General features: G+C 42.1%; 1 protein-coding gene across 1 annotated transcript; it reads left to right on the top strand.

Moving 5' to 3' along the window:
* The first annotated feature begins 5,930 nt into the window (after nucleotides 1-5,930).
* On the top strand, nucleotides 5,931-21,435 carry LOC141588820 (uncharacterized). The gene is made up of 3 exons (XM_074410242.1): nucleotides 5,931-6,150; nucleotides 6,799-6,971; nucleotides 21,262-21,435. The coding sequence occupies exons 1-3, from the start codon at nucleotides 5,931-5,933 to the stop codon at nucleotides 21,433-21,435; spliced, it is 567 nt and encodes a 188-aa protein (XP_074266343.1).
* Nucleotides 21,436-24,592: the final 3,157 nt, after the last annotated feature.

Raw genomic sequence — 24,592 nt, 5'->3', positions numbered from 1 at the left:
TCACGATTAATCCATTTTTCACGATTATCCGAGGTTTGACGAATGCTGGTGTATGGCATACCGGCACCCCCAAATGTCTTCTGTTGCAAATCAAATTTTGCATGGCCGCTTTATTTGACCCGAGGAACTTTCTATGTGATTTTCGGAGAATTTTTTTCCAAGACCCTTAAATCCCGAAAAACCGTGTATAATACACTTCAATTTGAGCCGTTCGAGAGGTTGTTCTGGACCCTGTATATTTTTCTCCCGGTTTTTCAATCACGCTTCCGAGGTCATTTAAGGAGTTAACCTATTCGATCCAGCCTCAAATGACGAGCATTAAACGAGCATTAATCCATTTTTCACGATTATCTGAGGTTCGATGAATGCTTGTGTATGGCATACCGGCACCCCCAAATGTCTTCCGTTGCTACTCAAATTTTGCGTGGCCACATTATCTGATCCGAGGAACTTTTTATGTGATTTCCGGAGAATTTTGTTCCAGAACCCTGTAATCCTGAAAAACCGTGTATTATACACTTCAATTTGAGCCGTTCGGGAGGTCGTACCGGACCCTGTTTCTTTTTCACCTAGTTTTTCAATCACACGTCCGAGATCATTTCAGGAGTTAACCTATTCGATTCAGCCTCCAATAACGAGCATTAAACGAGCATTAATCCATTTTTCATGATTATCTGAGGTTCGATGAATGCTGGTTTATGGCATACCGACACCCCCAAATGTCTTCCGTTGCTACTCAAATTTTGCATGGCCGCTTTATCTGACCCAAGGAACTTTCTATGTGATTTCCGGAGAATTTTGTTCCGGGACCCTGGAATCCCGAAAAACCGTGTGTTATACACTTCAATTTGAGCCGTTCGGGAGGTCGTGCCGGACCCTGTTTCTTTTTCTCCCGGTTTTTCAATCACGCGTCCAAGGTCATTTCAGGAGTTAAACTATTCGATTCAGCCTCAAATAACGAGCATTAAACCATTTTTCACGATTATCCGAGGTTCGACGAATGCTTGTGTATGGCATACCGGCACCCGCAAATGTCTTCCGTTGCTACTAAAATTTTGCGTGGCCACTTTATCTGATCCGAGGAACTTTTTATGTGATTTCCGGAGAATTTTGTTCCAGAACACTGGAATCCCGAAAAACCGTGTATTATATACACTTCAATTTGAGCCGTTCGGGAGGTCGTACCGGACCCTGTTTCTTTTTCTCCCAGTTTTTCAATCTCAAGTCCGAGGTCATTTAAGGAGTTAACCTATTCGATTCAGCCTGAAAAAAATGAGCATTAAACGAGCATTTATCCATTTCTCACGATTAATCCATTTTTCACGATTATCCGAGGTTTGACGAATGCTTGTGTACGGCATATCGGCACCCCCAAATGTCTTCCGTTGCAAATCAAATTTTGCATGGCCGCTTTATTTGAACCGATGAACTTTCTATGTGATTTTCGGAGAATTTTTTTCCGGGACCCTGAAATCCCGAAAAACCGTGTATAATACACTTCAATTTGAGCCGTTCGGGAGGTTGTTCTGGACCCTGTATATTTTTCTCCCGGTTTTTCAATCACGCGTCCGAGGTCATTTAAGGAGTTAACCTATTCGATCCAGCCTCAAATAACGAGCATTAAACGAGCATTAATCCATTTTTCACGATTATCTGAGGTTCGATGAATGCTTGTGTATGGCATACCGGCACCCCCAAATGTCTTCCGTTGCTTCTCAATTTTTGCGTGGCCACTTTATCTGATCCGAGGAACTTTTTATGTGATTTCCGGAGAATTTTTTTCCGGAACCCTGGAATCCTGAAAAACCGTGTATTATACACTTCAATTTGAGCCGTTCGGGAGGTCGTACCGGACCCTGTTTCTTTTTCACCCGGTTTTTCTATCACACGTCCGAGATCATTTCAGGAGTTAAACTATTCGATTCAGCCTCAAATAACGAGCATTAAACGAGCATTAATCCATTTCTCACGAATAATCCATTTTTCACGATTATCTAAGGTTCGACGAACGCTGGTTTATGGCATATCGGCGCCCCCAAATGTCTTCCGTTGCTACATGTGTTTTTTGAATAATTTTGTTCCGGGACCCTGGAATCCCGAAAAACCGTGTATTATACACTTTAATTTGAGCCATTCGGGAGGTCGTACCGGACCCTGTTTCTTTTCCTCCCAGTTTTTCAATCACGCGTCCGAGATCATATCAGAAGTTAACCTATTCGATTCAACCTCAAATAACGAGCATTAAATGAGCATTAATCCATTTTTCACGATTAACCGAAGTTCGACGAATGCTGGTTTATGGCATACCGGCACCCCTAAATGTCTTCCATTGCTACTCAAATTTTGCGTGGACGTTTAATTTGACCCGAGGAACTTTCTATTTGATTTCCGGAGAATTTTGTTCCGGGACCCGTTATCCCGAAAACCCGTGTATTATACACCTCAATTTGAGCCGTTCGAGAGGTCGTACCGGACCCTGTTTTTTTTTCTCCCGGTTTTTCAATCACGCGTACGAGGTCATTTCAGGAGTTAACCTATTTGATTCAGCCTCAAATAACGATCATTAATCCATTTTTCACGATTATCCGAGGTTCGACGAATGCTGGTTTATGGCATACCGGCACCCCCAAATGTCTTCTGTTGCTACTCAAATTTTGCGTGGCCGCTTTATCTAACCCGAGGAACTTTGTATGTGACTTCCGGAGAATTTTGTTCCTGGACCCTGGAATTCCGAAAAACCGTGTATTAAACACTTCAATTTGAGCCATTCTAGAGGCCGTATCGGACCCTGTTTCTTTTTCTCCCGGTTTTTCAATCACGCGTCCGAGGTCATTTCAGGAGTTAACCTATTCGATTCAGCCTCAAATAATGAGCATTAAACGAGCATTAATCCCTTTTTTACGATTATTTGAGGTTCGACGAACGCTGGTTTATGGCATATCGGAACCCCCAAATGTCTTCCGTTGCTACTTAAGTTTTGCATGACCGCTTTATCTGACCCGATGAACTTTCTATGTGATTTTTGAATAATTTTGTTTCGAGACCCTGGAATCCCGAAAAACCGTGTACTATACACTTTAATTTGAGCCGTTCGGGAGGTCGTACCGGAGCATGTTTCTTTTTCTCCCGGTTTTTCAATCACGCGTCCGAGATCATTTCAGAAGTTAACCTATACGATTCAGCCTCAAATAACGAGCATTAAACGAGCATTAATCCATTTTTCACGATTATCCGAAGTTCGACGAATGCTGGTTTATGGCATACCGGCACCCCCAAATGTCTTCCGTTGCTACTCAAATTTTGCGTGGCCCTTTAATTTGACTCGAGGAACTTTCTATGTGATTTCCGGAGAATTTTTTTCCGGGACATTGAAATCCCGAAAACCCGTGTATTATACACCTCAATTTGAGCCGTTCGGGAGGTCGTACCGGACCCTGTTTCTTTTTCTCCCGGTTTTTAAATCACGGGTCCGAGGCCATTTCAGGAGTTAACCTATTCGATTCAGCCTTAAATAACGAGCATTAATCCATTTTTCACGATTATCCGAGGTTCGACGAATGATGGTTTATGGCATACCGGCACCCCCATATGTCTTCCGTTGCTACTCAAATTTTGCATGGCCGCTTTATCTAACCCGAGGAACTTTTTATGTGATTTCCTTAGAACTTTGTTCCGGGACCCTCACATACTGAATAACCGTGTATTATACACCTCAATTTGAGCCATTCGGGAGGTTGTACCGGACCCTGTTTCGTTTTCTCCCGATTTTTCAATCATGCGTCCGAGATTATTTCAAGAGTTAACCTATTCGATTCAGCCTCAAATAACGAGCATTAAACGAGCATTAATCCATTTTTCACGATTATCTGAGGTTTGACGAACGCTGACTTATAGCATATCGGCACCCCCAAATGTCTTCCGTTGCTACTTAAATTTTGCATGACCGCTTTATCTGAACCGAGGAACTTTCTATGTGATTTTTGAATAATTTTGTTCCGAAACCCTAGAATCCCGAAAAACCTTGTATTATACTCTTTAATTTGAGCCGTTCGGGAGGTCGTACCAGACCCTGTTTCTTTTTCTCCCGGTTTTTCTATCACGCGTCCGAGATCATTTCAGAAGTTAACCTATTCGATTCAGCCTCAAATAACGAGCATTAAACGAGCATTAATCCATTTTTCACGATTATCCGAAGTTTGACGAATGCTGGTTTATGGCATACCGGCACCCCCAAATGTCTTCCGTTGCTACTCAAATTTTGCGTGGCCGTTTAATTTGACCCGAGGAACATTCTATGTGATTTCCGGAGAATTTCGTTCCGGGACCCTAGAATCCCAAAAAACCGTGTATTATACACTTCAATTTGAACCGTTCGGGAGGTCGTACCGGACCCTGTTTCTTTTTCTCCCGGTTTTTCAATCACGCGTCCGAGGTCATTTCAGGAGTTAACTTATTCGATTCAGCCTGAAATAACGAGCATTAATCCATTTTTCACGATTATCCGAGGTTCGACGAATGCTGGTTTATGGCATACCGACACCCCCAAATGTCTTCCGTTGCTACTCAAATTTAGCATGGCCGCTTTATCTGACCCAAGGAACTTTCTATGTGATTTCCGGAGAATTCCGTTCCAGGAATCTGGAATCCCGAAAAACCGTGCATTATACACTTCAATTTCAGCCGTTCGGTAGGTCGTACCAGACCATGTTTTTTCACGATTATCCGGTTTTTTTTTCACCCGGTTTTTCAATCACGCGTCCGAGGTCATTTCAGGAGTTAATCTATTCGATTCAGCCTCAAATAACGAGCATTAAACGAGCATTAATCCATTTTTTACGATTATCCGAGGTTCGACGAATGCTGGTTTACGGCATACCGGCACCCCCAAATGTCTTCCGTTGCTACTTAAACTTTGTGTGTCCGCTTTATCTGACCCGAGGAACATTCTATGTGATTTCCGGAGAATTTTGTTTCGGAACCCTAGAATCCCAAAAAACCGTGTATTATAACACTTCAATTTGAGCCGTTCGGGAGGATTTACCGGACCCTGTTTCATTTTCTCCTGGTTTTTCAATCACCCGTCCAAGGTCATTTCAGGAGTTAACCTATTCGATTTGGCCTCAAATAACGAGCATTAAACAAGCATTAATCCATTTTTTCACGATTATCCGAGGTTCGACGAATGCTGGTTTATGGCATACCGGCACCCCCAAATGTCTTCCGTTGCTACTCAAATTTTGCGTGGCCTCTTTATCTGACCCGAGGAACTTTCTATGTGATTTCCGGAGAATTGTGTTCCGGGACCCCAGAATCCCGAAAAACCGTGTATTATAACACTTCAATTTGAGCCGTTCGGGAGGTCATACCGGACCCTGTTTCATTTTGTCCCGATTTTTCAATCACGCGTCCGAGGTCATTTCAGGAGTTAACCTATTCGATTCAGCCTCAAATAGCAAGCATAAAACGGCTCAAATTGAAGACATTTGGGGGTGGATAAAGCAAGTTTCTTTTCCTCAGTAGCGAGTTTCTCATTGAAGTTGCTTAAACAACCACTGAAGGCTCTGAATGCTTCAAGTTTTGCTAATTTCGAGACTGTTGCTAATGTGGCTCTGATCCATCTCCATGATATTCAGACAAAACTGCAGCTGGACCTTTCTAATATTCTGTTACAACAAAATGAGAAATTGGCTACTGAGGCTTATAGAGAGCTGGATAAAGCTAGGGTGAGTTTCCTTAGTAAAAAAGCTAAGGCTCAGTGGTGCAGTGAGGGGGGATGAGAATACTTGTTATTTTCATAGTACTCTGAAAGCTAGGAGACTGCAGAATAGAATTTTTTGCATTCAGGATAGACATGGAGTGCTGCAAGATACTAATGCCGGGATAGAGGAAGCTTTTGAGGATTATTACAAGAATCTCTTGGGAACTAGTAAATGGGTTGGCAATGTTCATGTCATACTATAAGGAAAGGGCAGACTGTCTCTGGGGCACAGACTGCTGAGCTAATCAGAGAGGTGACTGATAGTGAAATCTATGAAGCTTTGGTTTCTATCCCCTCCAACAAATCTCCAGGACTTGATGGATACACTTCTCAGTTTTACAAAGATGCATATAAAACTGTTGGTAAGGATGTCATAAAGGCTGCAATAACAAGTAGATTGTGACCGCCTCCCTGTAGATACGATGCCCGACTTACCTCTACTGCATTAGTAGAGCCAGTTAGTTTATTTTTGATACGGTTGCGATAGCCGTGTCAAATCTTGGCATCGTTGCCGGGAAGGCAACTATTTTATTTGCTTGTTTTATTTTTGTCTGTCCTTAGCCTCAAGGAATTTTATTCCTTGAGGCAGTTCTTATCTTTTTCCTTGAGTGTTGTTTTGATAGGTCCTACATGTCTTACCTAGACATTCTAGGTAAAAGATCATCAAAGGGAAGGCTTGAGTACCTTTGATCTTCCACCTATGTTCTATCTTATGGAGCAACAGGTGGTTTACTGTGAGAGATGTGGTACTGCTGGGAACGAAGCTATTATTTTCTTGGCGAGGAATGACAAATTCTATGCGTTTAAGCAGCGTAGACAAGCTAGTCAACCCTTCGCATTTGTGCCGCCACCCCCGCTTCAAGAACGAGGCTATCAAAAGCCTCCATTTGTTTGGCCACCGCAACAACAAGCTCCTCCTCTTGATAAACAGAAAGAAGAGGTTGCTGAACTGAAGTCTTTGGTGAAGTCACTTTCACTCCAATTTCAAGAAGATGATAGATTTGTAGATGCTCAAATCAATTAGCTTGAGTCTCAAATAGCTCAGTTAGTTGCTGAGATGAACTTTAGGCACGCAGAGAAGGTATACGTTACCTACACCGAGAGTGGTATTTCCCATGAAGGACATGAGTTGCATATCGATACTGATGATTTGTATAACTCGGAGTACGAAGGTCTATCTCAAAATGAAGCATCATACGAAGATTTCTGTGTTGTACAGCAACAAACACTCGATCAAATTAGTTACAGTAGTGTGCGATCGAGTGGATTATATGAGGAAGTGTTCGATCGAACAGAAACTACCACTCGATCGAACAGCTATTATGAGGAAGACCTCGATCGAGCAGATCTCTTTGTTCGATTGAGTATAATTCAGGGGGAGAGTTCTCGATCGAGTACTATCTTTGCTCGATCGACCATATTGGCCACGGAGAGCAATGATATGTCATTTTGGTCCGTTTTGAATGACAATTTGGGCGAAGACAATGGATAGGGTGAATATCCCCTTTTCAAAGCTGACTTGGATTCTGTAGAGGCTGCGATTTACGGGATAGAACCCACAGGGAGGGGAATGATAGGGTAGCTGAGTCAGAGAACGCTTTTAGCACGGAAGGGGTAGTACATTCTTTTATCAATTATTTCGTCGTTAGCAGCGACCGAGCCGAGGTAATTAAATACGATTTCATGATTATTGCTACGACTAAAAGTAAATTACCTCATATGACTTATGCTATATATTTCAATACTCCACCCCTCCCAGTTGGATAAATAAGCTTATAAAGTTTCACCATATTTGTCATCAAAAATTTTTTAGGCTGAGACGGTACTTTATATTGCTTTCAGATGCTCTTTCTTTATTATGGTGCTACTTACAGTTTTGTGTTGCACATGCGCAGTTATTTGATCGACTGCTGCGTGCTTTGAGTTGCTTTGATTGTGACCAATTGGATGAAGAAAAGAAGTTCGAGCTGGAACCTGTCTGAAACTAGCGCTGTCCGGGAGGAAACTCGGAGTTTAAATTTTTAGTTGATTTATATTTTTAATTTTTGTTGTGTGTGTAATAATTGGTTTTCGAACCATAGATTGTGAACGATTTAGAATTGGTTTTTGGTCGTCATTTGTCTGCAGGTACCACTCGGTCGAGCATTCTTTTTACTCGATCGGGTGCTTAATCCGTTCGATCTAACACTCCTATTCTTCGATCGAACACCTACAAAATATATCGATCGAGTAACCATTGTCCTTGATCAAACACTTTGGCAGCTGATTGTACTCGATCGAGTATTCTATCTTCTCGATTAAAGTACCACGAGTAAGCTTGTTTTGTATTGTTTCCAATGACGCCGCTACGAAGCTGTTGGCGACTTGCCATGTTGCTGGTTGGTTTGGGGAAGTCCCGGCTTCGCGTATTCTTGTGAGTTTTTCGCATCTTCAATATCTCCTTTTCAGTTTGCATTTTCCTTTCCTATTTTGGGTACAATGAGGGCATTGTACGGTTTGGTTTGGGGAGGTTATGCATCCATATCTGTGTCTGCATGTCGCTTTTATTGCGTTTCTGTTATCACGTTTAATTTCTATATGCATTGTTGTTTATTTTTATAAAATTCAAAAATCTCATAAAATTCAAAAAAATTCAAAAAAATTTCACGTTTATTTTTGCATATAGGTCGAGTCGGAACGGTATATTTCAATGATGATATTAACCTACTTTTAGTCCATTTGGCTTAAGCCTTGCATAAACTAATTATTCTTTAGCTTTGTCTTATGCATATCGACGAGTTAATGTTAAAATTTAGGTGAAGAAATAGACTTGACCTGAAAATTTTGGCAACCTACTAATAATTTCAAAGGTTTTAGAGCTCAATAAACTGGTGTCATTTATGACCAGTTCATGTAGGATTGTGAGTAGTTACTCCTTGCATAACATGTATCATTAATTTGCACTATATGAAATTCAATTACTTTTTAGCTACATACATTCGGGTTAGTGGTTGGTGTCACATGTAGGGAGGTGCTTATATTTCCCTTTTCTTTCATTTTTACCCAATAAACTTCACATTAGCCAAATTTGCCTGTTGACCCTTAACTACATCCAGATTTAGCTTGCCTTGTCAAGCTAGTTAGTGTATGTTTGCGGTGTATATTTTATCGATCAAAGTTTGGTTCATATTATATCGTTCAGGAGTTGGTAGAAAAGAGAAAAAGGAGGATGGTGAAAAAGAATTGAAAATTGAAAAAAAAACGTGAATAAAAAAGAAAAAGAAAAAAAAGGACCATGTTGAAAAGAAAAAAAAAAGTTTGTGTTTGTGACGGTCTCACTCCTATGCTTTACTTATACCTTTTGAGGAGTGGTTGTTTGGTTTAGTGAGTTTTTGTGCCAAATGAAGGGCACATGTTCTTAATTCTATAATTGAGTAAGGATCTGATGTTGGTTAGTATGGTTTAGTTAGGTAGCTAGCTTGACTATTGCCTCACAATCCCATAATTGTTTTGCCTTTTCCTACCCACTGCCTCACTTTCCCATATTTTTGTAAGCCCTCAGCTGTGACAGATATTGATTGGTTGGAATGTATATATGGTGATTAGAATTGTCTATCATTTTAGTTGCATGCATGCTTATGTGGGTCGTAGTTTAGGTGAGCGACTATTTTTCTTTCTCTCTTATACTCATATGCTTACCCTTTGTTTCATGAGAGAAGAGTGACCCGTAAGAGTCCATCATTAAAGTTCTTACAAGGTCGACGGTTCAGCTTTATTATAAACATCCTACAACTTGTTTGCATTTGACTGTTTCGCTATGAGTGTTAGTTTGCTGCATTAAATTAGTTTAAGTGGACAATTTGTAGTTAGCTCTGAGCTTTCTTTTTCCGTTCCATTAGTTTTGCAAATAGTTTGCTTCGGCACAAGCAAAAGTTTGGTTTGGGGAATTTTGATGCGTGCATTTTATATAGACTTTTTGTACCGTATTTGCATGCATCTCTATGCATATTTAGTAGTGTTTAGCTACAAATGTCCCCCCGAATAGGCTACTTTGGTTTGTCTTGTATTATTTGCAGGTATGAACCAAAGAGAAGCGGAATCAAGCCTAAAACATGTCCCTATGTATTCATTTAGAAGATGAGTTGAGTCAGAGCTTAGAAACTACTAATTGTGATGCGCAATGAAGTAAGATAGCTAGGCGAGCAAAGGAAGAACTTCAAATTACTAGTGCCTATTTTGAAGAGCCATACCACGAGTTCTACAACTGATTTTCAAGTTATTATAATTGGATATGAAAGCTTGTCCTCTTAGCTTTCCAACACCACTGGAAACTCTCTGTTTGCCCAAGCAACGAAGAAATGGCGGCCATTTTAATTTCAGTGCGCGAAGCAGGAATTGTGCGCTGGAAGTACTCGATCGAGTACTACCATGTTCGATCGAGTAGTTATTGTCTTCGATCGAATGGAATCTTTTTTATTGTGTTCGATCGAGTATGTAAAGTTCTCGAACGAGAGGTTTTAGCTTGGATTTGTTCGATCGAGTGTTATTGAAGTGCTCGATCGAGTAACTTGCTATGGACACGGGATTTTTAGCTTAAGTTCGTATTTTAGGTTTAATAATTGTCTTTCCTATTTATAGGAAAGACATCATTAGGTTTAATCTCTCTCTCTCTCTCTCTCTCTCTCTCTCTCTCTCTCTCTCTCTCTCTCTCTCTCTCTCTCTCTCTCTCTCTCTCTCTCTCTTTCCTCTCTTTTAAAAACGGGATACTGTTGAACGCTGCTTTTCTCTCATTCTCGGATCTGAACTTTTGTAGTTCCTTCTTCCCTTTTATCCTAGTATTCTTTCTCTTCCTTTCATCTCCTTACTATGCTTTCTATTGCTTTATCTTTCCCTTTTTATTCACCCATTATTATGTTTAGCTAATTCTCCACCAAGGATTTAGGGGATTCAATGAGTTGATGTTAGTTGCATATTAGGTTTGCAGATCAATTGCTAAAATCATGTTTTGTTGTTAATCACTACAATTAATTGTTCGTGTCTACTTAAGTCGACGCAATTAGATAACTAATCTTGGTACACCTTGACCTGGATCGGAAGATTGGAATGGGTAAGACCTGTAGTGAACATTATGCTTTAGTGAGGGCGGAAGCTAAGCTAATAGTGTTTTAGGGTGAATTGATACCGGAAGGAGATATTAGTTGCCCCTTAGACCGATACAAGTGACCGATCTGTGACCTTAGCTGCAATTATCTGACATTCGTTGGTGACCTGACAATCCTAGTTCTCCCTCTTTATTGTTAATCCCATTTATTCTTTTCTCTGCTTTAGTTAGTCAGCTTAGATAACAAATAAACAAAACCCCCAGTTTAGTGACGTTAGACAGACTGCAATAACAAGTAGATTGTGACCGCCTCCCTGTGGATACGATACTCGACTTACCTCTGCTGTATTAGTAGAGCCAGTTGGTTTTATTTTTTATAGAGTTGCGACAGCCGTGTCAGTTGCTACTCAAATTTTGCGTGGCCGCTTTATCTAACCCGAGGAACTTTCTATCTGACTTCCGGAGAATTTTGTACTGGGACCCTGGAATCCCGGAAAACCGTGTATTATTATGCACTTCAATTTGAGCCGTTCGGGAGGTCGTACCAGACCCTACTTCTTTTTCTCCCAGTTTTTCAATCACGCGCCCGAGGTCAATTCAGGAGTTAACCTATTCGATTCAGCCTCAAATAACGAGCATTAAACGAGCATTAATCCATTTTTCACGATTATCCGAGGTTCGACGAATGCTGGTTTATGGCATACCGGCACCCCCAAATGTCTTCCGTTCCTACTCAAATTTTGCGTGGCCGCTTTATCTGACATGAGGAACTTTCTATGTGATTTCCGGAGAATTTTTTTCCGGGACCCTGGAATCCCGAAAAACCGTATATCACTTCAATTTGAGCCGTTTGGGAGGTCGAACCGGACCCTGTTTCTTTTTCTCCCGGTTTTTCAATCACGCGTCCGAGGTCATTTCAGGAGTTAACATATTCGATTCAGCCTCAAATAACGAGCATCCATTTTTCACGTTTATCCGAGGTTCGACGAATGCTGGTTTATGGCAAACCGACACCCCCAAATGTCTTCCGTTGCTACTCAAATTTTGCGTGGCCGCTTTATTTGACCCGAGGAATTTTCTATGTGATTTCCGGAGAATTTTGTTTCGGGACCCTGGAATCGCGAAAAACCGTGTATTATACAATTCAATTTGAGCCGATCGGGAGGTCGTACCGGACCCTGTTTCTTTTTTTCCCGATTTTTCAATCACGCGTCCAATGTCATTTCAGGAGTTAACCTTTTCAATTCAGCCTTAAATAACGAGCATTAAACGAGCATTAATCCATTTTTCACGATTATTCGAGGTTCGACGAATGCTGGTTTATGGCATACCGGCACCCCCAAATGTCTTCCGTTGCAACTCAAATTTTGCGTGGCCGCTTTTTCGACCCGAGGAACTTTCTATGTGATTTCCAGAGAATTTTATTCTCGGGACCACGAATCCCGAAAACCTTTGTATTATACACTTCAATTTGAACCGTTCGGGAGGTCGTGGCGAACCCTGATATTTTTTCTCTCGATTTTTCAATCACGCGTCCGAGGTCATTTCAGGAGTTAACCTATTCGATTCAGCGTCAAATAACGAGCATTAATCCAATTTTCACGATTATCCGAGGTTCGATGAATGCTGGTTTATGGCATACCGGCACCCCTAAACGTCTTCCGTTGCTACTCAAATTTTGCGTGGCCGCTTTATCTGACCCGAGAAACGTTCTACGTGATTTCAGGAGAAATTTGTACCGAGACCCATGAATCCCGAAAAACCGTGTATTATAACCCTTCAATTTGAGCCGTTCGGGAGGTAGTACCGGATCCTGTTTCTTTTTCTCTCGGTTTTTCAATCACGCATCCGAGGTCATTTTAGGAGGTAACATATATGATTCAGCCTCAAATAACTAGCATTAAACGAGCATTAATCTATTTTTCACTATTATCCGATGTTCGACAAATGCTGGTTTATGGCATATCGGCACCCCCGAATGTCTTCCGTTGCTACTCAAATTTTGTGTGGCCTCTTTAGCTGACCCGATGAACTTTCTATGTAATTTTTGGAAAATTTTGTTCCAGGACCCTGGAATCACGAAAAACCGTGTATTATACACTTCAATTTGAGCCGTTTGGGAGGTTGTACCGAACCCTGTTTCTTTTTCTCCTGGTTTTTCAATCACGCGACCGAGGTCATTTCAGGAGTTAACCTATTCCATTCAGCCTCAAACAACGAGCATTAAACAAGCATTAATCCATTTTTCACGATTATCCGAGGTTCGACGAATGTTGGTTTATGGCATACCGACACCCCCAAATGTCTTCGGTTGCAACTCAAATTTTGCGTGGCTAATTTATCTCACCAGAGGAACTTTCTATGTGATTTCCGGAGAATTTTGTTCCGGGACCCTGGAATCCTAGAAAACCGATTATTATACACTTCAATTTGTACCGTTCGGGAGGTCGTACTGGACCCTGTTTCTTTTTTCGCCCGGTTTTTCAATCACACGTCCAGGTCACTGGAGGAGTTAACCTATTCTATTCAGCCTCAAATAACGAGCTTTAAACGAGCATTAATCCCTTTTTCACGATTATCCGAAATTCGACGAATGCTGGTTTATGGCATACCGGCACCCCCAAATGTCTTCCGTTGCTGCTAAAATTTTGCGTGGCCGCTTTATCTGCCCCGAGGAACGTTCTATGTGATTTCCGGAGAATTTTTTTCCGGGACCCTCGAATCCCGAAAAACTGTGTATTATACCCTTCAATTTGAGCCGTTCGGGAAACCGTACCGGACCCTGTTTCTTTTTCTCCCGATTTTTCAATCACGCGTCCGATGTCATTTCAGGAGTTAACCTATTCAATTCAGCCTTAAATAACGAGCATTAAACGAGCATTAATCTATTTTTCACGATTATTCGAGGTTCGACGAATGCTGGTTTATGGCATACCGGCACCCCTAAATGTCTTCCGTTGCAACTCAAATTTTGCGTGGCCGCTTTTTCTGACCCGAGGAACTTTCTATGTGATTTCCGAGAAATTTTGTTCGGGACCCGAATCCAAAAAACCCTTGTATTAAAGATTTCAATTTGAACCGTTCGGGAGGTCGTAGCGGACCCTGTTACTTTCTCTCCCGATTTTTCAATCACGCGTCCGAGGTCATTTCAGGAGTTAACCTATTCGATTCAGCGTCAAATAACGGGCATTAATCCAATTTTCACGATTATCCGAGGTTCGATGAATGCTGGTTTATGGCATACCGGCACCCCTAAATGTCTTCCGTTGCTACTCAAATTTTGCGTGGCCGCTTTATCTGACCCGAGAAACGTTCTACGTGATTTCCGGAGAATTTTGTACCAAGACCGTGGAATCCCGAAAAACCGTGTATTATAACCCTTCAATTTGAGCCGTTCGGGAGGTCGTACCGGATCCTGTTTCTTTTTCTCTCGGTTTTTCAATCACGCATCCGAGGTCATTTTAGGAGGTAACCTATATGATTCAACCTCAAATAACTAGCATTAAACGGGCATTAATCTATTTTTCACTATTATCCGATGTTCGACAAATGTTGGTTTATGGCATATCGGCACCCCCAAATGTCTTCCGTTGCTACTCAAATTTTGTGTGGTCTCTTTATCTGACCCGATAAACTTTCTAGGTAATTTTTGGAAAATTTTGTTCCGGGACCATGGAATCACGAAAAACCGTGTATTATACACTTCAATTTGAGCCGTTTGGAGGTTGTACCGGGTCCTGTTTCTTTTTCTCCTGGTTTTTCAATCACGCGACTGAGGTCATTTCAGGAGTTAACCTATTCCATTCAGCCTCAAACAACGAGCATTAATTGAGCATTAATCCATTTTTCACGATTATCCGAGGTTCGACGAATGCTGGTTTATGGCATACCGACACCCCCAAATGTCTTCGGTTGCAACTCAAATTTTGTGTGGCCACTTTATCTGACCAGAGGAACTTTCTATGTGATTTCCGGAGAATTTTGTTCCGGGACCCTGGAATCCTAAAAAACCGTGTATTATACACTTCAATTTGTACCGTTCGGGAGGTCGTACCGGACCTTGTTTCTTTTTTCCCCCGGTTTTTCAATAACGCGTCCAGGTCATTGGAGGAGTTAACCTATTCGATTCAGCCTCAAATAACGTGCATTAATCCATTTTTCACGATTATCCGAGGTTCGACGAATGCTGGTGTAACAGCCCCATACTCCAAGTGCCTTACCAGGACCACTCAGGTATGAAGACATTACCATCTCGGTTACCCGAGGCAATGATAATCAAATAACAATTAAGAAACAACGTTTATTATAAATACTTAGCGAAGAGTTACAATTCTCAAAACCAAACCAAAAGTACGATACATGTTCTCAAACTGACTGTTCTACTGAAATGTAAACAACTAATAAGCTACAGCGGAAGACTCCTATCATCATGTCGTGGCCATCCCAGCTATCCCAGTACTCATCTCAATACCTGCTCAATATCTACTCACCATCCCCGAATGGATCACCGCAGGTTTACAAAACAACACCGGGGTCAGTAGTAATCCCACAATTCAATATATACCAACAATAAGATAAAAAGACAGCCAAACTGTCACACACACACAGTCAACCAATTCCAATCATCTCAATCACTGACTGTCCACTGGACCAGCCCTGCCAGTGGGGGACCGCAGCCGTACCCACCAAATCCCCGCTCCACATAGTGAGCGATAACCCGGTCCATTAATGTGCACATCTCTTCTATGGCGGGTTCCACAGAAGGCGAAACTAGGGCGTGAAGTCACTCCCGCAAGTGACCCCACTCAGCCGAGGCCACGCCTCGCGAACCATAGACAACGATCACAACCACAATCACAATACAATTACTATATCAAACAACCAAACACAATACATCAACCAATATCCCATTATGGGACTAATACTGAGTAGGAAATCCTACCTGGTAAGCACACAATCAGACGGTCTCTACTGCTGAATCAAAAAGCTTCCTCTATGAACCCTCCTCCTATCATACAACACATAAAGGCTACCAAATCACATACTACACATAAACCCCCAAATCTCTAAATTAGGGTTTAACCAAATCAAAGGAAAGACAATAAAAGGGTACATAGATCTTACCCTCGACGCAAGGAACTCAACGGTATAATCAACGCTAAGAACCGACCTTCCAAACTCCGGGTATTGCTAATAATGCGATTAGGATGAAGAACTTGCTTGCTTTCTCTCTTAAACAGTAATTTAGGTTTTGTAAAAGTGATTTAGAATAATGACGACAAAGCTTATATACCTTAATCGCATAATTAACAAAACCCGAGAAAACTCCCCGTAAAACCGGATACTCGATCGAGTACCCGAGGTACTCGATCGAGTACCCCCTTACTCGATCGAGTGCCCCAGCTACTCGATCGAGTACCCAACAGGTCAGAAACTTTTCTAAAAAGCAACTTACCCTTACTCGACAGAGTAAGGCCTACTCGATAGAGTACCCCAAGACTTATAAATACGGAGTATTACAGCTGGTTTATGGCATACCGGCACCCCCAAATGTTTTCCGTTGCTACGCAAGTTTTGCGTGGCCATTTTATCTTCCCCGAGGAACGTTCTATGTGATTTCCGGAGAATTTAGTTCCGGGACCCTCGAATCCAGAAAAATCGTGTATTATACCCTTCAATTTGAGCCGTTCGGGAGGCCGTACCGGACCCTGTTTCATTTTCTTCCGGTTTTTCAATCACGCGTCCGAGGTCATTTCAGGAGTTAACCTATTCGATTCAGCCTCAAATAACGAGCATCCATTTTTCATGTTTATCCGAGGTTCGACGAATGCTGGTTTATGGCAAACCGACACCCCCAAATGTCTTCGGTTGCCACTCAAATTTTGCGTGGCCACTTTATCTGACCCGAGGAACTTTTTATGTGATTTCCGGAGAATTTTGTTTCGGGACCCTGGAATCCTAAAAAACCGGGTATTATACACTTCAATTTGTACCGTTGGGAGGTCGTACCGGACCCTGTCTCTTTTTTCGCCCGGTTTTTCAATCATGCGTCCAGGTCACTGGAGGAGTTAACCTATTCTATTCAGCCTCAAATAACGAGCATTAATCCCTTTTTCATGATTATCCGAGGTTCGACGAATGTTGGTTTATGGCATACCGGCACCCCCAAATGTTTTCCGTTGCTACTCAAATTTTGCATGGCCGTTTTATCTGCCCCGAGGAACGTTCTATGTGATTTCCGGAGAATTTTTTTCCGGTACCCTCGAATCCCGAAAAACCGTGTATTATACCTTTCAATTTGAGTCGTTCGAGAAACCGTACCGGACCCTGTTTCTTTTTCTCCCGGTTTTTCAATCACGTGTCCGATGTCATTTCAGGAGTTAACCTATTCGATTCAGCCTCAAATAACGAGCATTAATCCAGTTTTCACGATTATCCGAGGTTCGATGAATGCTAGTTTATGGCATACCGGCACCCCTAAATGTCTTCCGTTGCTACTCAAATTTTGCGTGGCCGCTTTATCTGACCCGAGAAATGTTCTACCTTATTTTCGGAGAATTTTGTACCGAGACCCTGGAATCCCGAAAAACCGTGTATTATAATCCTTCAATTTGAGCCGTTCCGGAGGTCGTAATGGATCATGTTTCTTTTTCTCTCGGTTTTTAAATCACGTATCCGAGGTCATTTTAGGAGGTAACCTATATGATTCAGCCTCAAATAACTAGTATTAAACGAGCATTAATCTATTTTTCACTATTATCCGATGTTCGACGAATGCTGGTTTATGGCATATCGGCACCCCCACCCTTCTTTATCTGACCCGATGAACTCTCTCTGTAATTTTCGGAAAATTTTCTTCTGGGACCCTGGAATCACGAAAAACCGTGTATTATACACTTCAATTTGAGCCGTTTGGGAGGTCGTACTGGACCCTGTTTCTTTTTCTCCTGGTTTTCAATCACGCGACCGAGGTCATTTCAGTAGTTAACCTATTCCATTAAGCCTCAAATAACGAGCATTAATCCATTTTTCACGATTATCTGGGGTTCGACGAATGCTGGTTTATGGCATACCGACACTCCCAAATGTGTTCGGTTGCAACTCAAATTTTGCGTGGCCACTTTATCTGACCAGATGAACTTTCTATGTGATTTTCGGAGAATTTTGTTCCGGGACCCTGGAATCCTAAAAAAACGTGAATTATACACTTCAATTTGTACCGTTCGGGAGGTCGTACCGGACCCTGTTTCTTTTTTCCCCAGTTTTTTCAATCACGCGTCCAGGTCATTGGAGGAGTTAACCTATTCAATTCGATTCAGCCTCAAATAACGAGCATTAAACGAGCATTAATCCATTTTTCACGATTACCCGAGGTTCGACGAATGCTGGTTTATGGCATACCGGCACCCCCAAATGTCTTCCGTTGCTACTCAAGTTTTGCGTGGCCGCTTTATCTACCCCGAGGAACGTTCTATGTGATTTCCGGAGAATTTTGTTCAGGCACCCTCGAATCCAGAAAAACCGTGTATTATACGCTTCAATTTGAGCCGTACCGGACTCTGTTTCTTTTTCTCCCGGTTTTTCAATCACGCGTCCGAGAACATTTCAGAAGTTAATTCGATTCAGCCTCAAATAACGAGCATTAAATGAGCATTAATCCTTTTTTCACTATTATCCGAGGTTCGACGAATGCTGGTTTTTAGCATACCGGCACCCCCAAATGTCTTCCGTTGCAACTCAAATTTTGTGTGGCCGCTTTATCTGACCCGAGGAACTTTCTATGTGATTTCCGGAGAATTTTGTTTCGGGACCCTGGAATCGCGAAAAGCCGTGTATTATACACTTCAATTTGAGCCGTTTGGGAGGTCGTACCGGACCCTGTTTCTTTTTCTCCCGGTTTTTCAATCACGCGTCCGAGGTCATTTCAGGAGTTAACCTATTCGATTCAGCCTCAAATAACGAGCAATAAACGAGCATTAATCCATTTTTCACTATTATCCGAGGTTCGACGAATGCTGATTTTTAGCATACCGGCACCCCCAAATGTCTTCCGTTGCAACTCAAATTTTGTGTGGCCGCTTTATCTGACCCGAGTAACTTTCTATGTGATTTCTAGAGAATTTTGTTCTGGGACCCTGAATCCCGAAAAACCGTGCAATATACACTTCAATTTGAGCCGTTCGGGAGGTCGTAGCAGACCCTATTTCTTTTTCTCCCGGTTTTTCAATCACGCGTCCGAGGTCATTTCAGAAGTTAACCTATTCGATTCAGCCTCAAATAACGAGCATTAATCCAGTTTTCACGATTATCCGAGGTTCGATGAATGGTGGTTTATGGCATACCGGCACTCCGAAAAGTCTTACGTTGCAACTCAAATTTTGCGTGGCCGCTTTATCTGACCCAAGAAACTTTCTACGTGATTTCCGGAGAATTTTGTAACGGGACCCTGGAATCCCGAAAAACCGTGTATTATAACCATTCAATTTGAGCCGTTCGGGAGGTCGTACCGGACCCTGTTTCTTTTTCTCTCGGTTTTTCAATCACGCATCCGAGGTCATTTTAGGAGGTAACCTATATGATTCAGCCTCAAATAACTAGTTTATGGCATACCGGCACCCTCAAATGTCTTACGTTGCTACTCAAATTTTGTGTGGCCTCTTTATCTGACCCAAAGAACTTTCTATGTAATTTTCGGAAAATTTTGTTCTGGGACCCTGGAATCACGAAAAATCGTGTATTATACACTTCAATTTGAGCCGTTTAGGAGGTCATACCGGACCCTGTTTCTTTTTCTCCTGGCTTTTCAATCACACATCCGAGGTCATTTCAGGAGTTAACCTATTCCATTCAGCCTCAAATAACGAGCATTAAACGAGCATTAATCCATTTTTCACGATTATCCGAGGTTCGACAAATGCTGGTTTATGGCATACCGTCACCCCCAAATGTCTTCCGTTGCTAATCAAATTTTGCGTGGCCGCTTTATCTGACCAGAGGAACTTTCTATATGATTTCCGGAGAATTTTGTTCCGGGACCCTGGAATCCCGAAAAACCGTGTATTATAAACTTCAATTTGAGCCGTTCGTAAGGTCGTATCGTACCCTGTTTCTTTTTCTCCTGGCTTTTCAATCACACATCCGAGGTCATTTCAGGAGTTAACCTATTCGATTTAGTCTCAAATAACGAGCATTAAACGTGCATTAAATCCATTTTTCACGATTATCCGAGGTTCGACGATTGCTGGTTTATGGCATACCGGCACCTCTAAATTTCTTCCGTTGCTACTCAAATTTTGCGTGGCCGTTTTATCTGACCCGAGGAACTTTCTGTGAAATTTCCGGAGAATTTTGTTCCGGGACCCTGGAATCCCGAAAAACTGTGTATAATACACTTCTATTTGAGCCGTTCGGGAGGTCTTACCGGGCCCTGTTTTTTTTTCTTCCGGTTTTTCAATCACGCGTCCGAGGGCATTTCAGTAGTTAACCTATTCGACTCAACCTCAAACAACGAGCATTAAAAGAGCACTAATCCATTTTTCACGATTATCCGAGGTTCGACGAATGCTGGTTTATGGCATACCGGCACCCCAAAATGTCTTATGTTGCTACTCAAATTTTGCGTGGCCGCTTTATCTGACCCGAGGAACTTTCTATGTGATTTCCGGAGAATTTTGTTCCGGGACCCTGGAATCCCGAAAAACCGTGTATTATACATTTCAATTTGAGCCGTTCGAGGGGTCGTACCGGATCCGGCTTCTATTTCTCCCGGTTTTTCAATCACGCGTCCGAGGTCATTTTAAGAGTTAACCTATTCGATTCAGCCTCAAATAACTAACATTAAACGAGCATTAATCAATTTTTCACGATTATCCGAGGTTCGACGAATGTTGGTTTATGGCATACCAGCATCCCCAAATGTTATTCGTTGCTACGTAAATTTTGCTTGGTTTGATTTCTAACAGCTAATTGCAAAGTAAATAAAAGTCGAATAACGATAATATTAAAGAGTCTACGGATTCGGGTTCACTAGTTCGTCATCAAAGGGTAGGACTTAATTCAGTGATTGAGCAATTTATATTGTTGAAAGTCATATGACCAGTCAATTATAATATGTCTTTTTAGATCTAACTTAACATGCAATCGCTATCATTAAGTCGACCTAATTCAATTATCGTGGCCTATACGAGTTTTAACCCTGTCGGTGATAATCCTAGTTTATGCGATACTAATTAATCAATTCTGATCAGTAATCAACTAATTAGAGGTAAAACAATAATTGAGCAACAATAGAAAGAAATTTAACAATCAATTCATAATAATCCCTTTTCTAACAACTTAGATCCCCTTTCACTCTAGATTAAACGCTTAGCTACTCATCTCGGATAATGTGATGATTGCTTTTGAAATTTTTCATTATATGAAGGCTAATAAGAACTCAGAGGATTTTATGGCGATTAAGCTCGACATGGCGAAAGCATATGACCGGGTGGAGTGGAAATTTTTGGAACGAGTTCTTGTCACATTTGGTTTCGACAGGGAACGGGTTGCGAGAGTTTTATCATGCGTCTCGACGGTTTCTTGGGAAGCCGTCAAGTGAGTTTAGACCTGCTCGAGGGTTGAGACAAGGAGACCCTCTATCACCATACCTCTTCATTCTTTGTGCCGAAGTTCTCTCTAATCTTATGCGTTGAGCCGTGGAAAGAGGAAGTTTACATGGAGTTCGTATTGCGCATAGTGCACCGCCGGTATCGCATCTACTCTTTGCGGATGACAGTTTTTTTTTTCACGAAAGCGACGAATGAGGAAGCTGATGCGATCTCCACGATTCTACGCCAATATGAGAATGCTTCTGGTCATATGGTAAGCCTTAATAAGACTACTGTGTCGTTTAACAAAGGAGTACCTATACAGAAGAGGAGTAATTTGGCAATGCGTTTGGGCATAGTAGAGGTTGCAGAGCAGGCTCGTTATTTGGGACTACCCACGGTCGTTGGTCGGTCTAAGAAAGTTTTAACTGATATTCTGAGGGACAAGCTGAGCAAGAGACTAACTGGTTGGCTCGGGAAAATCTTGTCTAGGGTTGGTAAGGAGGTTCTTTTAAAGGATGTGGTCAATTCACTCCCTACCTATGTTATGAGCATTTTTAAAATTCCCGTTAACTTTTGCGATGAGCTTAGATCGATGATATCACGTTTCTAGTGGGGTCATGAGGAGGGGAAGAGAGGAATTTCGTGGGTAGCTTGGCAAAAGCTCTGTCGACCTAAGTGTTTGGGTGGTATGGGGTTTCGAGATTTTTACATGTTTAATCTAGCTTTGTTGGGTAAACAAGTGTGGCGACTCATGACGGAAACAGAAGGTCTTTGGGCGAGATTGATGAGGGCGAAATACTACCCGGGGGGAGATGTGATGACTGCCTCTCTTGGGAATGGGCCGAGCTATACATGGAGGGGCATCGTGGAAGCGCGGCAGGCTTTGATAAGTGGTTGGCGTCGACGAATTGGGGATGGCATGACGACGAAGGTGTGGGATGATGCGTGGCTGACCGAGTCACAAACAGGACGTATTTTATCTCCTAGGGTGACAAGGTATGAAAACTTGATGGTGGCGGACCTGCTGGACCCGTATGGGGCGAGGTGGAGGGACGACTTATTACAGTCGCTTTTTTTGCCTTTCTAGCGAGACCGCATTAGCAATATTAGTTTGAGAGTTAATTGACCCAGTGATGAGTGGTATTGGGTCGCTGAGAAGAATAGGTTGTACTCTGTGAGATCGGCATATCGAAGGTTAGCTAGGGATAAAGAGGCGTTGGAGATGGGAGGAGCGTCGGATTGGGATAAGGAGAAGTGGTTGTGGAATCGGCTTTGGAAAGTCCCGGTGTGGCCCCGAGTGAAGCTCTTCTTCTGGCAACTGTGTAGCGAGGCATTAGCAACAAGTGCGAACATTGCAGCCCGAGTTCTAGGTGAAATTTCTCTTTGCTCTTTCTGTAATTCTTACCTTGTGTCGAGTATACATTTATTTTGTGATTGTCCGTTAGCTAGAAGGGTTTGGGAGGGCTGGGCTTGGATGACGAGGAAGGAGAACGAAGGGGGGGGGATGTGCGGGACTGGGTGGAAGTCAGATGGAAGGAGTTGGGGTGTCGGGAACAGGCCTTGTTCATGATAGGGTGTTGGGATGTATGGGAACATAGGAACAAAGTCATTTTCGAGTCTATTGTTGCTGATCCCTTCCGGGTCATTAGGCGATCCATGGATGTATTGGAGGAGATTGAGGGAGGAGGGGCTGAGATGGTTCGGCGGAGAGATGGTGATGGGAGATGAGGGGAGCAACGGAAAAGGAGGGGATGGGAATCACCTCATGAAGGGATAGTAAAGGTAAATGTTGATGCGGGAGTGAAAGAGGGTATTGGAGTTAGCTTTGGGGTTGTTTGTCGAGATGCCAGAGGGACGGTGCTTTGGGGTGTTTTGTTTATGCAGGAACAGGTATGGGATCCCCATGTGGCAGAGGCGGTGGCTATCCTTGAAGGTGTCCGGGAAGCGAAGCAGAAGGGCCATTCCAAAATCGTGGTGGAAAGTGACTGTTTGTATGTCATTGAGGAGTTGAAGAGTAAAGCAGCGGGAAGCAGTATCTTACATCTAGTTTTAGCAGATATTTTAGATTTGTGTAATTTCTTTTCATTTTGTTCTTGGTCTTATACTCATCATGAAAACAATACTGTAGCTCATTCCTTAGCGCATATTACACCTAGGGTCCTTGGTAGACTTGAGTGGTCGGACAGTCTCCCTCAGATTGCGAACAATGCTGTTAATTTTGATCTTTCGTTAATGAAGTAAAGCCTTTGGGCTTTCACCTAAAAAAAGGCTTAGCTACTCATACTAATAACAATAACAACAATAACGACATAAGAAGGCATAATTAAGAACATAATAAGATGAACAATAATTGAAATAGTAATTATTGAAAGATTAGAACAATACTGTAAAATAGCAATGTTTAGATCCGGAAGGAAGAACAATAAATAAACTAAACTCAGTATTTGAGAGAGTTTTCTAAGGTAGCTGTACTAAACTACAGAAATAAAAGCATAATTAACCTAGGATACGAGTTTAGGTATTTATAATAGTATATAACCGACTTAAGGAAAATTGCGGAAAATATGCAAACTGGAAGGTTCCGCGATCGAGCCTAAGTGTACTCGATCGAGGCACCACTTCCTCGATCGAGCCTAGCCTTACTCGATCAAGACACCAAAGTTCAGGAACCCCAACTCTCGACATTGCGAATTTTATTGATTAGGTTGGTTCCACAATCGAGCTCCAGGTGTACTCGATCGAGTATGGAGGTTCATCGATCAATCCCAAGGTGTACTCGATCGAGGAACCAAGTTCTTGCTTCGCGCACTGAACTTCAAACGACCGCCATTTCTTCATTATTAGTCTGAAACAAGCTTTCACGGTGCTAGAAAGCTAAGTAGATACGCTTTCACCTCCAGTAATCACTTGAAAATCAGTTGTAGAACTCTTGATATGGCTCTTTAAAGTAGGCACTAGTAATAAGAAGCTCTTTTCTTCGTGTTTTATTCTTAACTTCTCTTCCTTCATTCTTATGGATTCTCATGCCATGCTTTGTGTATCCCTTCATGCCCACTCCGCGATGCCCATTTCATTCCTTTGCTCCTCAAATGCATCATTCCTGCATTAAACATTAAAAAGCGGAAGTATCGACATTCTAACATAAAAGGCATGTAATTAACATAA

The sequence above is a fragment of the Silene latifolia genome, chromosome 6, assembly GCF_048544455.1.
Source record: "Silene latifolia isolate original U9 population chromosome 6, ASM4854445v1, whole genome shotgun sequence".
Classification (NCBI taxonomy): domain Eukaryota; kingdom Viridiplantae; phylum Streptophyta; class Magnoliopsida; order Caryophyllales; family Caryophyllaceae; genus Silene; species Silene latifolia.
The sequence above is the reverse complement of the archived record's forward strand: the minus strand, read 5'-3'. Positions and strand labels throughout refer to the sequence as shown.